Source organism: Pholcus phalangioides, unplaced genomic scaffold (assembly GCF_987345545.1).
Source record: "Pholcus phalangioides strain wild (caught in Gottingen) unplaced genomic scaffold, Ppha-v1.0 ptg000018l_1, whole genome shotgun sequence".
Taxonomy (NCBI): Eukaryota; Metazoa; Arthropoda; class Arachnida; order Araneae; family Pholcidae; genus Pholcus; species Pholcus phalangioides.
The window spans coordinates 5,741,106-5,756,869 of NW_028301611.1; the positions used below are offsets into that span (position 1 = coordinate 5,741,106).

At 39.2% G+C, this 15,764-nt stretch overlaps 1 protein-coding gene across 4 annotated transcripts in view; it reads right to left on the reverse strand.

The window, feature by feature from the left end:
- LOC149071617 (rho guanine nucleotide exchange factor 28-like) overlaps positions 1–15,764 on the reverse strand; it is a 270,366-nt gene that overhangs the window by 43,507 nt on the left and 211,095 nt on the right. For 3 of the 4 annotated variants that reach the window (XM_089247789.1, XM_089247792.1, XM_089247793.1), the window contains one exon: positions 923–995. In XM_089247789.1, the coding sequence (XP_089103915.1) occupies positions 923–995 (73 nt within the window). The remainder of the gene's footprint in view (positions 1–922; positions 996–15,764) is intronic. The other variant, XM_089247791.1, reaches the window with a different exon arrangement.

A 15,764-nucleotide genomic window follows, 5' to 3' on the forward strand; every position in this document is an offset into this window, starting at 1 on the left:
TGTGGAACTGCAAATGGCAGAATTTTGACACAGAACTATTTCGGCTTATCAACAACTGGCCAGTTAACAATCACTGTGGTCCTATTTGTAGAACAAAATCATTAAATAAGCACAACTAGCCGTAACAAACTAGTTTTGCACATTTATCTGTAACAGAAATATACGATGGGAAGAATTTGCATTTCTTCCCATAGCATGTACGTTTTGCATACCCACCTGTAGCAAAATAGATTGAATACTGTAAAAATAATTTGGAGAGAGAGAGTGAGTGTGTGACAGTTTTGTGTTTTTTGATCATCAGATAGTATTTGTTAAAGGTAGGGACATTCTACAAGCTGCTGAGATGAATGTTTGAGGCTCAGATGTTAATCTTGCCACAGCTAATTAGTCGTCTTTCCTCTGTAGCTTGGGACCCTAGTTGCCCCTGAATAGTTACTGCCCTAATTAAGGGAAGTGACATCCACTCAGTTGCATCTTTCAGTTGAAACAAACTGAAGGAGTTATCTCATCTAATAGCAAAGTGCAAAAATTCAGGCATCCACCACTTTCACTTCAAGTTGAAAGATAGATAGCACTTTGCACTAACCTCATACATCATAAATATGTTAAGGGCACACACACCTACTTACATCTTTTGACACAGGCACCGATTCCTTAAAAAAATCTTCAGAGCTGCAAGACTTGTAGTTTAGTTGTGGGTGCAAAGAAAAAGCGGGCCTTGATAAAGACCTCATACATTGATTTTTGACAGTAAGTATAAGCCTATGATTTGCTATGATATTTACAGTCAAGTGTCCCCTATCTAGAATATCACTTTGCATAAAGGACACAGATTATTAATGAGGCGGCCTTATTTTGATACCGTGAGTTGGAAAATTTGAATAACTAATGCAATCAAATACAGTAAAAAATAAAAACTCACCAGATTTTGTGGAATTTGGGTACAGCGTCGGGCAAGAATTGCTCAAATGAATGCCTCCACTTTTTTGAGACTGCTGCAAAGAGAAGAAAAAAAATGTGCATAAAAATTAAGAAATTCAGAAAAAAAAACTGTGTACCATATCATCCAGCATGCCGTGAAAATTGGGGTTAACCAGTGTTTTGAATGTTAGTCCGGTCTGTGCCAGACATGCCGAGAAAAGCGAGGTTCAACAAAGATCACGTAAAATATTAAAAGACTGATGACAATCTATATTAAATAATGTATAAATATGTGAATTGGAATAAAAAAAATAGTTTTCACAGAAGCAAACATGTTTGTACAGGAATTTGATAATGGTAATGAAAATTAAGCATTTACTTATCGTTCTAACCTAAACAATTGCAGGCCCATTACAGAATGCAAATACTGTGTTTTAAAGAGTTTTTATTTTCTTTGCAAGTTCAGAGATTGAAGAAATATGCAGTCACTTCTGCTTTACAATATAATTTTTGCAGTGCATTCTCCAATATTTTTTTCTCTGCTTATTCAAATCTTAAAACACATGATCAAAGAATATAAAAATACTTGCAGTCTACTAATTTTTTCAATAAGCACATCTAATCTACGAGAACAAACGTGCTTACTGTGTGACATTTTTAATAGACCAATATTGATAGTAGGAAAAACAAACTTAAAATTCAAATGACCCCCAATGCAGTTTGTAAAACACAAAGGACAAACGAGGTTCAAAAACGAAGCCAATTCAATGGACTGGGTCACAGTTTCAGTTAGTAAGTAAGCCAATTCAATTGATTTTTTGTGTCTAAATATTTAAGAATTTTCCAGAATCTGTGATTAAAATTTCACTGCATAATAAAAAAAAGTTATTTCTGGCATGCTAGCAAATTCAGGGGGAAATGGTAACATGCATGAGGTACAGTGAAGCTTTATATCAGAAGTTCTTAACCTTTTTACCTGCGACCCAAAATTAACATGATCACATGACTCATGAGTCAATTTCAAAATTAGTGATAACCATTGGCGAAATAAGTGGATTTATAACAAGACTCAGGCAATTTATAAGACCCAACTCTTGATTGCCCGTTGCAGTCATGACCCACAAGTTGAGAGTCCCTGCTTTATCATGTGAATGAATGCCCACTTGTTTAACTAAAACGCCAAGAAATACCAATTAAACATTTGCTAAGGGTAAATTAAATTTTATTGGTCTTCAAACTATCTTAGCACATGGATGTGTGTTTTATCCCTTTTCTGATCTCAGACATAAAATAGTTACGATAGTGAATTTAGATTTAATACATGGCTGGAGAAATCTTAAAAAGACAAAAAAAGCAGGTGACAGCTAAATTTTTTAGCCGCAAATTGATTTTTTTCCTAAAAAAGGTCCAAAACAATCTTTTCCCAACTTTTTGAGAACTTAGTAACTTTTTCCCATGGCTGTAGACACAATAACATAAATTTAAAAAATATTTGTTCCCCTTACAGCCCTATTCACTACTATTAAACCAGACATGCACTTTGCCCATATTCCTCTGTGGATCTTCTAATGGATTGGTACATGGAATGTGTGTGTACATACAGTGAACCTTCTGTGTAATGTTTGTAATATGTAGTGCTGCCATCTGCTATAAGTTTATCTAACTATGCATGAAGTGTAATGTTGAATAGTATACCATTATGGGGCTGCTGCTCCCTGTGGCGAGACTTTTAACTGAAAGATCGGCTCACATTTGTGCCTGGAAGTTGGGAGAACCACAGAAAATGAACTTCAGCTGACCACTACTGTGGCGATTTTGGGGTTCGAACCTAGGTCCTCGCGATGCGAGTCTATGACCACAGCGGACGTATTCACTGACATAGTTTAGCTGGAATCGCAGGTTAAGGGATGAGAGATAGAAACGGATTGGTTAAATTCGGAATTTTAGCCAATCTGTGTCGATTCCTAATCCTTTAACCTATGGGCGGAGATACGGGCAGGGGGGCATCTCTACTTATGCTTTAACCTGCGATTGCAGATAAACTCTATCGGTGAATACGGCCGTTAGACTTTTTTTAATTTTATTATTAAACCATTTGACGGAACCAATTTTTTTTCCTCCATGAAGACCTGGTGCCTGGGATTTGTCAAGCGCTGACTTAATATAAAATGTGATTTAATATATCCATCGGCGTACGCAAGGGGGGGGGGGGGGTTGGTGTTCTAACTCCTTCTCCTTGAGCCAAGATTGTAGTGTTATTTTGCAGGGAAAAAAGTAAACTCCTCTCAGAAGGGAAAAAAATCTGAAAATACGCCTCTCGAGAAAATTCTGCGTACGCCTATGGATATATTATCAAATACAAATACAACGCCACAACAGGCAAATTGCCCAACGAGGTGGCTGACTTAAGAACATCATGGATCCTCGAGCCATTTTTTGGAGGCCCCTACCTACTACTGCTACACCCCAAATGAACCCCCCCACTCAACCCCCCAACGAATCGGTACATGCGGGAATGTGCGTGTACGTGTAGTGCAACCTGACGTAAAGTTTGTTTCTGTGTAATGTTTGTTATGTGTAGTGCTGCCATCTGCCACCAGTTTTTTTTTTTCTAACTATGAGTGAAGTGTTATGATTGAATGATTTATCGTTGTAGGACTGTTGCTCTCTGTGGCGAGACTTTTTAACGGGGAGATCGGCTCGCATTTGCGCCTTGAAGTTGGGAACCACAGAAAACCAACTTCAGCCGACCACCACTGTGGGGTTTGAACCCGGATCCTCGCATCGCGAGTCCGTCACTATAACCACTCCAATAACGATGTATATCCACGGTTATGAATATGGCTTTTCTTACAGAATAGCGGGCCCACCCTGTGATCTAGAACAAATTTTGCGGCTCAACAAGAAATTTCTAACTTGGAAATATTTTTATGATTTTTCAATCTTAGAGGCTAGATTCATAAGGAGACAAGGTAGGAAAATATATAAGATATAAATGTAGATACAGAATCACTGGGATGTGTATAGTGAAGGGGGGGGGGCGCAATTGCCCCTCGTCTATAGGTGTATTTTGTCACTTGGTAGTGGAAACACGTGCTTAGAATGTTTAATTTGGTTTCAAAGCTTTTTCATCAGCTATCGTTTGATTTTTTATTTCAAGTGTAGTCTAAAACGGTTTTCTTATCCCAGTAAGATTAAAAATTGTTTTTCCCCTTCTTTCAATGTGATCAGGGCCCACTTCCCACTGGACGCATGAGCCCCTCTCACCCGAAGTGCACAAGGGACTTCATGATGATGAGACACGAATGAGAGAAAAAATTTATTAATAAAAGATTTTAAATGGCTTTACTTCAGTGCTGTAAAGAGAATGGCAAGAGCGCATCTTTTTATTCGAGGGCCCATGATGCTGTTAGGATAGCCCTGAATGCGGCCCAGAAAACCCAAAGATTAGACGCTCCAACTCTAGAGAAATAGTTCTCTCGTATTATGGGCATCTTTTTCTCAAGCCACTTGAGTGATGTGCAACTGCGCAGTGGGTCACTTAAGATTTTATAAATGTGTCACGGGGCTTTTAAGTGATCTGTACATGTGCCGGGGTCCACTCAAGTGGATCTGTAAATATGCCACACGTCACTTAAGTGACGTGCCACGTAAATGTGCCACTTAGTTCATTTTTTACAAAATTAGGTTTGAGGTCATGGGCCACACCAGATGAATCCGAGGGCCACATTCGACCCGCGTGCCATGAGTTGAGCATATACGCTATAGCCAATAGTATCAAATGGTCAACGACTTTCCCTCTCACAATCCTGCCAAGAAGGTAGAAGAAAAGACATAATAAACACCGATATTTTTTTTATGAAAGAAAATTTCCGATGGCTTTTGCTGAGCAGATTACAGGTTCAAGAAGCGTCCAGCACCATATACACACACACAGAAAATAATAATACGTAATATATATGAACATAAAAAAAAAAGATAGGAAAAAGTGAGAAGAAAGGGGTTTTCTTTCTACTTTCTTGAATTTCCATCCCAGAAGAAGAGAGGATCTTTCCCACTCGGCGCTTGTCAAATTACAGAGAACAACTGAGGAGAATCAACCCCCCGAAACCCATTCCAAGTGAAGTAGATGGGGGGGGGGGGGCACAAAACAGTTTCATATAAAGAAGTGAAATGGAGTAAAAAAAATGAAAGCACTGGCAAAGACATTGTCCAAGAAAGTTTCAGAAAAGTAGTCAAGAGTGAATCCGTAATGGAAGATAAAGAGTCAGAGAAAAAGAAAAAACCTATAAAAGAAAAGAACGTGACAGAAAACTTATTACGCGGGAGGCTGGTTTCTCGAATAGAAAAGAGGACTCCATCCATCCGCTGTAATGAAACGATATCCGCTTCTACTTGTTGGGATTATTACTGCATGGGGGGATATTCTATTTTTTATAACATTCTTGCATTTTTAGCCTCATCACATGTGCGTATCCCGAAAATCAAGCACCTTCAAGCTGTTCCTCGCGAGCACCGTTACAGAAGCAATCGAAAGTGCTCGCGAGGTCTTGATCAACACTCTAATCAGGGCTAGCCAAATCGAAAAAAAAAATCTAAGCAACGGAAAATGATTTTAGGAGAGCCAAACGTTTTTCCCAAGAGAAACAGGTAAAAAATTATGTCTTTCGTTTTACAAGCACTTAATGGCTGGCTGCGATATTGATACAAATTGCAAATATTTTGTGTTGCTTTCACAGATGCCATTTTTTTAACCACGAATATAAAATATTAGGCACGAGACATAGGTTACAGACTCCTCGTCCAAAGAGGGTGGGGAGGAGGAATCACCGAGGATGTGTACAGTAAACGGGGAGGCGAATATCCATCTGCACGCTCCCAACTTTGTGCCGTTAATAAGATATTTCACTGAACGGGGGGAGGGAGCGATCGCACCCATCGACCTCCTTACGACGACAGTAAACTGCATTTAAAGTCTTTTTTCGTCTCATTTAACGCATGATAACACAGATTGAAACGAGTTCTTCAGATAAAGCGAAAATATCAAGTTCGGGTTCACACTAATCATGGAATCACATCTATTCCATGGAAAAAATGGCTTGAAAATTGATTTTAAAAAAAAATGCAATAGCCAATATTGCATCTAACTTTCAATTTTTCACTTCCTACAGCGAGAAAACGTGTGCTGCTCATACATAATGAAACTTGAAAACGGGAGGAGAAAAACAACAAGACATGCATTGCATAACGCCTAAAATCGTGTTCGAACAGCATCAACATGACAAAACTTTGAAGCAATTCACTACACCACATATCACGTTAATTCCAGTTACTCGTAGATAAATAAAACGGCCGATAAACGCAGCCACAACACACCTAAGATTTCAACCGAAAAAATGATGAATAGACATATTTTTCCTCTTTCAGTTTTCCCTTAACGCAAAAATCGAAGAAAAAGCTATTATCAGTTGCAAACATTTAGGGGAAAAAAAAATCTGCGAGCTATCATTAACCAACGAGGAATATACATTTCATTCTTTCATATGTAAATCGACGCACGGAATTGATTTTAGCAGGAACGAAGAAACATTCGGCCAGAGGATTGAGAACGTGGCAAATTGTCACCTGGGGAAAGGTAATTTATGGTATATGTAGTCAGTCTTTGAATCTGAGAGAGAGAGAGAATCTGTATTTTTCCCATCACGCGGAGTAAGTGATTTACTGCTACAATTACTTGCGGTGAATCTTTTCCGTGTAGCCGCGCAAAGCGAGAGAAGAGACAGCGTTAAAACAAATCGATAGGTCTCTTATATCTGTCTCGCCTTGATTGCACCATTTCAAAAGCCACTAAGTAAATTCGGGCAAAAACAAAGGAGTTCCTTTTACAAGGAGGCAAAAAAAAAAAGGAAGTCAGGCACAAAAGGAAAGGGTCGCAAATTACGAATGATAAGGGCAAGAAGGCGAAACGAACTAATTACACGGAGAGCAATTAGTTGTATTTACTCGGCCCGGGGTCAATGAATGGCAATTTTCAAAGGGAAGGAACTCGGGGTCACAAAAAAAAAAGTGGGAAAAGTTTTTCTTGTTTCGTAAAAGAGAATTTACTGGAACCTTCACATGCAACTGACGGCCGCCCGTGGCATCTGCCATTCAAAATAGTGGTGGCCAACATACTTCGTCTTATTTTTTAATTATTATTTCATTATTATTATTATTATTATTATTTCAGTTTCGTTTTCTCATGATAAGTTACGGAGCGGATGAAAAGATGGGAGGATGAAAAATAAAAACGGATCGTCACGAAGTTGAATCCAGAATGATGGGAAGAAAAACTGCCGACTCCACCCGATTCATTACCAAAAGAACTGTCAACTAAAACCGCATCTGAAATTCGCATGGAAAAAACAAAACTTGAACATGTTAAAATAATTACATTCTGGAAACAACACTGGAAAAAATAAAGGTGGGAGAAACAAAAAAAAAAACGAAATGCTAGAGTTGCTTCCGAGTGCATCGACATCGAACTCCACCCAAAACTTTACTTAAACATAGGAAACTCGAAGCATACGGGAATCCAAGAAACATATCTTGACAAGCCTAAACAAATTTGGAGATAGACCGGGCCTGTGATTTGACTATAAAAGTTTGATAAAAGGTCTTTTACAAAACTTGGGAAAAAAAAACCACCAATAAGCGGCTCGAATGTAACGAATCAGTTGCGGGAAATGAATGGCTAAATTTATGGTCTCAATTTATATTCTGTGAAGGGTCCATTTTTCAGATCCAGAATTTTGTTAAGGGTCCGTTTTTCAGATATTGAATTTTTTTGTGAAGGGTTCTTTTTTTAGGTCCGGAATTTTGTGAAGAGTCCGTTTTTCATACCTAGATTTCTTGCAGGGTCCGTTTTTCATATTCGGAATTTGGTGAAGGGTCCGGAAAAAGGACCCAAATTTCGGTCGGCAGATTTGACTACTTTCATACTGTGCTGTATACATGACTGTTTTCCATATTATAATCTTATACTCATGAGAATTATCCAATAATGCCCATTTAAATAATCATTGCCCAAAATGAAGCAAATTACAGTCAAACTCGGTTATAACGACATCGAAGATTCCACGAAATTTTGTCGTTACAACCAAGGTTGATGTTTTCACAAGGCCTTTTTAGTATAAAACACATAATCAGGTGCAACCAAATAGTGTGCATGAAGTTGTTGTTTCATTATAATTAGGGTGACCATTTTTCATCAGGAAGGGCAAATATGGAAAATTGAGATCACAAATACGGGACATCTTCAATTGTTGCTAAAAATGTTGCCAGACGTGAGCCAAACTGTCATTTATTCTTCATAAATAACTCTTGGCAGTAAATGCAGTGCTACAGCGAGTTTGAAGTGATTTTAAATGTATTTCACGTAAAAACATAAAGTTAAACACGGCCGTCTTAACAGAATCACAAGCCCCCAGGCCAAAGTGATTTTTCTGGTACTCTCTTCTTCAATTTATATGATCACTGTCGAAAATTTGATCAGATCTCATTTTCATGAAGCCCTTTCTGCACATGATTCCCCCCCCCCCCAGGCAATGTCCGGATGAGCCCATGCGTTAAGACCAATTGAAAACGGCAAATATGTAATATTAATATTGGTATTTGTAGTCATAATTACTACGATATAATCTATAAATTATGCAAATTATCTTCATTGCCAATTTTAGTAAGGGTTACGAATTAAAGTAAGCTTCATCGAAATTAAGGGCCTTTTAAAATAAAAAAGTCAAGAGCAAAATTACGAAATGCCTATATACATGTTATATTACCACCCTAATTATGATAAATACAGTCGAATCCCATTATAACAAACTCCAAGAGACCGAAGAAATAACTTCGTTATAACGAAATTTCATTATAAAGGAATTTCAGGTTGTTTGCATTGTTCCTGTGAGAAATTATTTGAGGGATTAGAAAAGTGTTCGTTAAAACAAGATTTTCGCCATAATGGTATTCGTTAAAACGGAATTAGACTGTAATACGAAATAAAATTTTTTTTATCGTTATATACGTTATAAGCAAGGTTAGTTACCAATATTCTCTATGGGAATTAGTTAAAACCACCAATTATTGACGTTATAACCGAGGTGTCCTTACAACCGAGATCGATATAACCCACTGTATATCCAAAAACTTCAGAGTTTCACAGAAATGGGCTTGAAAGAAAAGTTGTGAGCATCGTGCAATCGCCATTACGTGACGAAATTTCAGACGGCGTGAAGCAATTTCCAAAGCAAAGAGCCGTGCCATCCCTTAACTGACACGGAGCACGTGCAAAAAACCAAAACAAAAACTAGCTTGAATATTTACAACTTCGAAAATTCATTTACGTAATTCTCGCACACACACAGGCACGAAAACGCGGGTCTATTCATATTTATCCGGCGACAAAAACAGGGGAGGGGGGGGGGTGAAGAGAAAGCACAAAACACGCTTTCTAAACCCCACTCACACACCTACGAAACGACAGGTAGTCGTGTACACAGTTTGGTAGTCGGGTAGTTCTAGCCACATAGGAGAGCCTCAGAAAAATAATTTTGTCGGGGGTGGGGATGTTGCTGTTAAGACTGCCCTCTTAATCATTAAATGCCCTTCCCCACGAGCAGATAATTCTTTTCAGAGTTAATGACATGTATATAAATTCTGAGAAAAATCGTTTAAAAAATCTATCTCGAATTGTACTGCTAAAACGCCCTTAAAGGGACTGTACAGAGCCTCAAAAGTTGCCCAAAAAATAAATGTACACGTATAAAGTATAAATGTATATGCAAAGTACTCTGGAAACTCGTTTATACGTCGCTCAGTTGTACGACTTTCACGTTAATACAACGTTTGGCTCTGATCGCGATTCGTTCCCATAAAATAATTCATTTATTAGATGTCTTCACTTCGACTCGAACTCAGGATCTTTTGAGAAAACGCCATTTATATCCATCAAATGCGCAGAATTTTTGTATGCAGTGAAAACGCGTTGTTGCAACAGTTCCTCTTGCATATAGTCACCGCAAAAGCCACATAAAGTATTGTGGTTGCTGACGTATACGAGAATAGCCAGCTTCATTTAGGGTGGACACTTCAGTGATCTGACTATTGCTTCTTTCTGCGAACACGCATACGTGGAGAGCCCCAAAGAAAGAGGTTTCAACTGTTTTGAAGGCCATATGTCCTTTCAAGATTTTATTCTCCCCATGTTTTCCACGTTATCACCAGAGGGTAATGAAGTCCACACATTGTAAGCAGTTGGAGGGTACAGGTCTGCCGATCCGAGACATATACAGTACACGCACACAGTAAGTTCTTTCGATCATTTCCTGTATAGTTTTCTTTTGGTGCAGTGCTTTGCACATATGCTGAGGTCTTCTAGTTGGCTGATTCGACACAGCCAGTAAGACCTCAGCTTATGTGCAAAGTCGATTTTGAATTTTTACCTTCAAACTTGCTGCAGTGATTAGCAATGTACCTTAATAATGGACCCTTTGCATGTATGCAAAGCTACGCATTTTAATATTAACAGCATAAAATTAGGATATGGTTAAAATTCGCAACATAGGCTTTTTTCCTTTCTTTCTTTCAAGCTGAGCACAACTCCGGTCTATCGCGAGAGTAAGCATTTGCATTTACAGGCAGGCATTTCTAGCCAGGTATGGGGCCTCAGAAAAATCGCTTTGACCGAGGATCCATGACCATGTCGACGGCCCTGCTCTCACTTGTTTGAAACGAACCCACCTGAATGGAGCATACTCGTGGCATGGATCATGCAAGACAGCACGTTTATGAATGTTCTGAAGACGCATCTGGTGGGATTTTATATATTTTTTATTGAAGTATGGGGGGGGGGGGCAACTTCCGGTCCGCCAAACTGTTTCACCCGGCCTGGGAAAAGTTTTCCGGTAGAAAAGTACCACCACACACGACACGATAGAAGCCTAGGCTGGCCATACTTCATAAAAATACGGGAGATCAAGATCCACGGGTGGGATATCGCGAAAAAAATGTCTAAAGTTGTTAATTACAGCCAAAAAATTATCTTAGGCGAAAGACGTTGACAATCACAACCAAGAAAAAAATGTTCTATGGGAAGTCGCTAATTACAGCCAAATACATTGACAAGGGTATGAATTTAAAGTAGTGAGTGGACTTGATGAATTGAAACTAGAATGTCCGTAAACAAGTTATTCTTATTAGCAAGTCCGAATACATTCGGACTAGCATTCAGCCAAGCATTCCCTCAATATGATATGCTATTAATTTCTTGGGAAAACGCCATAAAAAAAAAAGCAAAAGTGTCGTTATATCCGAGGTAATTGCGTCTTCATCGCGTTATAAGCACGGCTCATTAATATTGTTCTCCACAGGTTGTTCCAAACTTTATTGAAAATAAAGGAAAAGCAGGACATATTTTATGGAAAAAGTTGGGAGGACCAAAATACCGGTCATATGGTCACCCTACATATACAGGTTCCTGGTCCACGAATGGCAGAATTATCGCATATCTGGTTCGCGGAATGAAAAGGTTTGTGCAGTGTGCACCCCTACTGTATATGTAGGGTGCACTAGTACATACAGGCTTATACACATCAGCGCTACAGGTATGAGAATTCAACAACCAAAATAATAGCAAATTAGAAAAAACGGGAAACGATAAAAACTCACACCATCACAATTTCCGAGTTGCGGAAATTCTGTCTGGAAGCACCACATAAATCCACTATAAGACTTGGCGTCTCGTGTACGCACGCATCTAAATCACCATCCATCCAAAAAATCATCAGCAATCGTTCCTCTGAGCATCCAACCACTAACCAGTGACGACAGCAGCAAAATAAAAGAAGGAAGACATAGCACGAGCGTGTGTATTGCCAACAAGAAGCATAAGACAGACAGTAGGCGATAAATCTCTAGGAAGACTTTTATCACGAAGGAAGGAGGGAGCGCGACGCTATCTCCAAACTTCTCTGTGGTCTTCTCTCATCCCTTCTACGTTTTTTTTTTGTATTTTAATTCTATTTCTCAAAACGACGTCATCACAATAAAAAAAAACCGCTGAGATATAAAAAAAATAAGACTCAACAGTCTTCGGAGAACGTGATGGCACACTGCTGCTCATCAACATAGAGCTGGTGACACCACCAGGTGTAGTAAGCCAAAAAAAAAAAAACAACTAAAAATTCTCTTCCTTCCCCCCATCCAGAAGTTCCAAGACATATTATTGCGAGGTGAGGTACACTAGGGCCTCGATTACCCGAGTTTCAGGTTATCCGAAGCACTTTCCGTAAGCTGATTTCAAAAATAAGAGCCAATATAATGACTTGCGAAACGCATTTTGTCGCATTAAAACTGATTCACAGAATGTCTAAGTGTTTTTTAAATAGTGGGCGATATCGCCCTTCAGAGTGTACCAGGGAGACGGATGCTTTCTTTCTTTCAAACCGAGCGCAACTCAGGTCTTTCGCCATGAGCAATTTACTCCCTAGTGAGTTGTGCCGGAAGTGTAAGTCTGTGTACCTCACAGTCTGAGTGCGTATCTAGTTTTGTCTGATTTTTCTCAGTGCTGCCATCTATATTTCAGAAGAGAAGTGAGTGAATTGTAATGATTGAATATTTGTACTGTTTGTAGGCCTGTTCCCCTCTGTAGCGAGACTTTTTAAAGGGCAGATCGGCTCACATTTGCGACTCCAAGCTGAGGACCTCAGGGAGACTGATACTACAAATTACAACGTGGGATCCTTAAGGGTTTTTCAGAGACAACCAGGTTTTATAAGACTGTGAATTGGAGAAAAATCTCAAACTCAGTACCGTATAATAAGGGTCGTCTCACGAAGCACCAGAGTCGGTACCAGCTGACGTCATCACCCTGACAGAGCCGGTTAATCACCACTGGCTACCCTGGTATTTGAAAGTCGCACTTTTGTTAAAAATTATTAGAGTAGTGACACACACACCTGATCCGAGACCACGCCCACTGAGACAAGACGACAAGAACAACTTTAAAGGGAGGGGGTGGGCGAGACGGCCCTCACTATATAGCACTGTCTCAAACCCGTTGTTTGCGAGCACCATGGTGCTTTCTTGTGCCGTCTTAATGCATGGGCCCACCCGTCCAGCCATGACCACCACCAAACCAGAACATAACTTCCACTCTCTATCGGTTTTAGCTAATTTTAGCCATTGCCCCTGTGAAGGGGCGGGACAGTGTCGGAAGTGGTACTGACTCAATGAAATGGGTATCATCGGATTTGTTTTTGAAATATCTACCAGACGGCACTATTGGCTTTTACTTGCTTTGCGGGTTTCCCGCGATATAACGAAAAACAATTTCGTTAAGAATGCGGGTCGAGCCTGGTGCTCAGACCAGAAGAGTGATATCATTGGATTTATGTTAACAATATCCGCAGACATCGAAAACACTGATTTTTCCCCAAGGTAAATAACGTGATCTACACTTATTCCCAAGAGATCCGCATGACCCTTCCAGGGAATTTGTTAGTGTTAGTAGATATCCATGCCCGAACCGGGATTCGGACCCATACCTACACAGTGAGAGGCTAGCTCCCTAACCACCCAACTTTCAGGCGGCAAATACTTCCTGAGATATGAATTCTTCTTCTTGAGATATTACAAATTCTGAACACTACTTCCTGAGATATGAGGGTTTTGAGCATTTCGTCTCGAAACTTTCTGCGATTGCACCCAGTATCATCAGATAACTTATAAAAGACGTGTGCAAGTAAATAATAAAAAAACATTTTTTTTTTAATTTCCTCAACGAGAACCGAACGTCATGTACAAGGAAAGATCCAAGATTGGTAGCTGCTGCTTTAAAGGATAAAAGAGGAAAAGAAAATTCCGTGGAGAAGCAGCAGCAGCACATGACTTAACAGCTGGTGAACACATCCAAAAAGAAAAAAAAATCTCTACAAGAGAAACATCAGTTTTTTTTCCCTTTCCCCCACGCCCAATACAACATCAAAACACACTTTTTCTTTCTCCGATATTTTCCTATCCGACAAAAAGTTTTCTGGAACATTTCCTCGCACTTCTTTTCTTCCCTAGAGAATAATACTACGACTACGTACTTGTTTGTACCGTACTATGTAAACGAGCCCCACTCTCTGAAGAAAGAAGGCAGAGTGGGGCATCACCATATATTCATGAAGTCGTTCTACGAAAAACACTTCACGGTAAAAAAAGAGGAGGCAGATGATGCATAGAGATCCTCCACTTTCAGATTTTACTGCAAATGATAGGAGCGATGGCGAGTAAATCGACACCACAAAAAAAACTATGTGCACATTACTGAACTCTCCAGTGATAGAGGACTAAATGTGGATGAGCCATGAGCAATATTTATGGCTGGCGATAAATACTTATACACATAAAAATGATTCTCACAATACTCGTAGCATATATATCTATATAAAATTTATTTTGTGTGTGTGTCGCTATACAAATCTAAAATTTTAGATCGATAGTCGTCAAATTTTGCATATATACTCATAAATGTCGTGTGACCTGCCCCTAGAAGCACACATGTAACACAAGTAAGAGTAATAAATTTCGCATATGTACCAAACGATACCAGAATTGAACGATATGCTACTTTAAAAGTTCGTCAGAGCAGGGAAAATTCCCGAAATGGGGAAAAACTATCGGGCAACAATGGTTTCTGAGCCTCAACAATCACTTTCGGAATGTTTACTTTGGTTACCGTGGTTCCCTAGTAATGCGTTTTAGGCATGCATATGCCTTTACAATGGTTTGTCACTTCTTTAATGTGATGCCAGTATTATTTATGCCTTTATATTAGTTTGCCACTTTTTCAATCCTCCCAGTAATTGAAGAAAACCCGGGCAGCGCCGGGTATTATAGCTAGTATATATATGAATTATAGGTTTTTTTTACTTTAAAGGCGAACATTAAAGAAATACTGTACTTGATATACAATACAGTCCAAGCCGCTTAATGTGATCACATCGGGTTTCTGATAACAACCGAATGATTATATATACGAAAAAGTCCTGTTTGAAAGTAGGGTAACCATACATACCGTTTGCTCCAAACGGGACAACAGTTTTTCTTTCCCCACGTGATTGCTTGCAAAATGTTCCTGCATTTTTGTTGTTCAACCATTGTGACGCGTCTAAATGGAAATGTGTGATTTATATCATGAATTATGATGCTTTTTTAATGTACAATACGTTTCATGGATCCTTTGAGAGTCTTTCGGAAAAGAAATTGAATCTAATCAATTGAAAGAAATTGATCAAGAATTGAACGAAAATGATTTTTTATCGTCATACATTCATTTTCAGTATTACGCCATGGCAAAAGCATCTCCTCATGTAAATGGATCACAGCGAAAATACTACGGACTGATTGACCCATTGCAACACCAAGTACGGAAATGTTTGTCAACGGTGGGGGGGGGGGGGAAAGAGAGCCCCTTCTAGCCTTGCAGAACTTACAGGGGAAAAAATAAATTCGGTCAAACCTTAGCTTCAGAAAGAGCAAAAATACTTTCGACGGCAAAAAAAGATATTATCCGAAGTCCCGATAATAAAAACGAATTTTTTCCCGTGTCGTGATACTGGTCCGTTCCGTTCTTTTTAAAACTGATAACAATACCCGAATGACAGCATTATCCCAGATTCAAATAAGCAGCGTCGACTATATTTTCTGCATAAAAGTAAGCGGGCAATGACTCCAGTGTCGCAGGGCCCTATACCGACATAATAACCCGTATACAATAATTTCAGCTATTTCCACACTACTTTGGAGGCAAGAGGCATCCA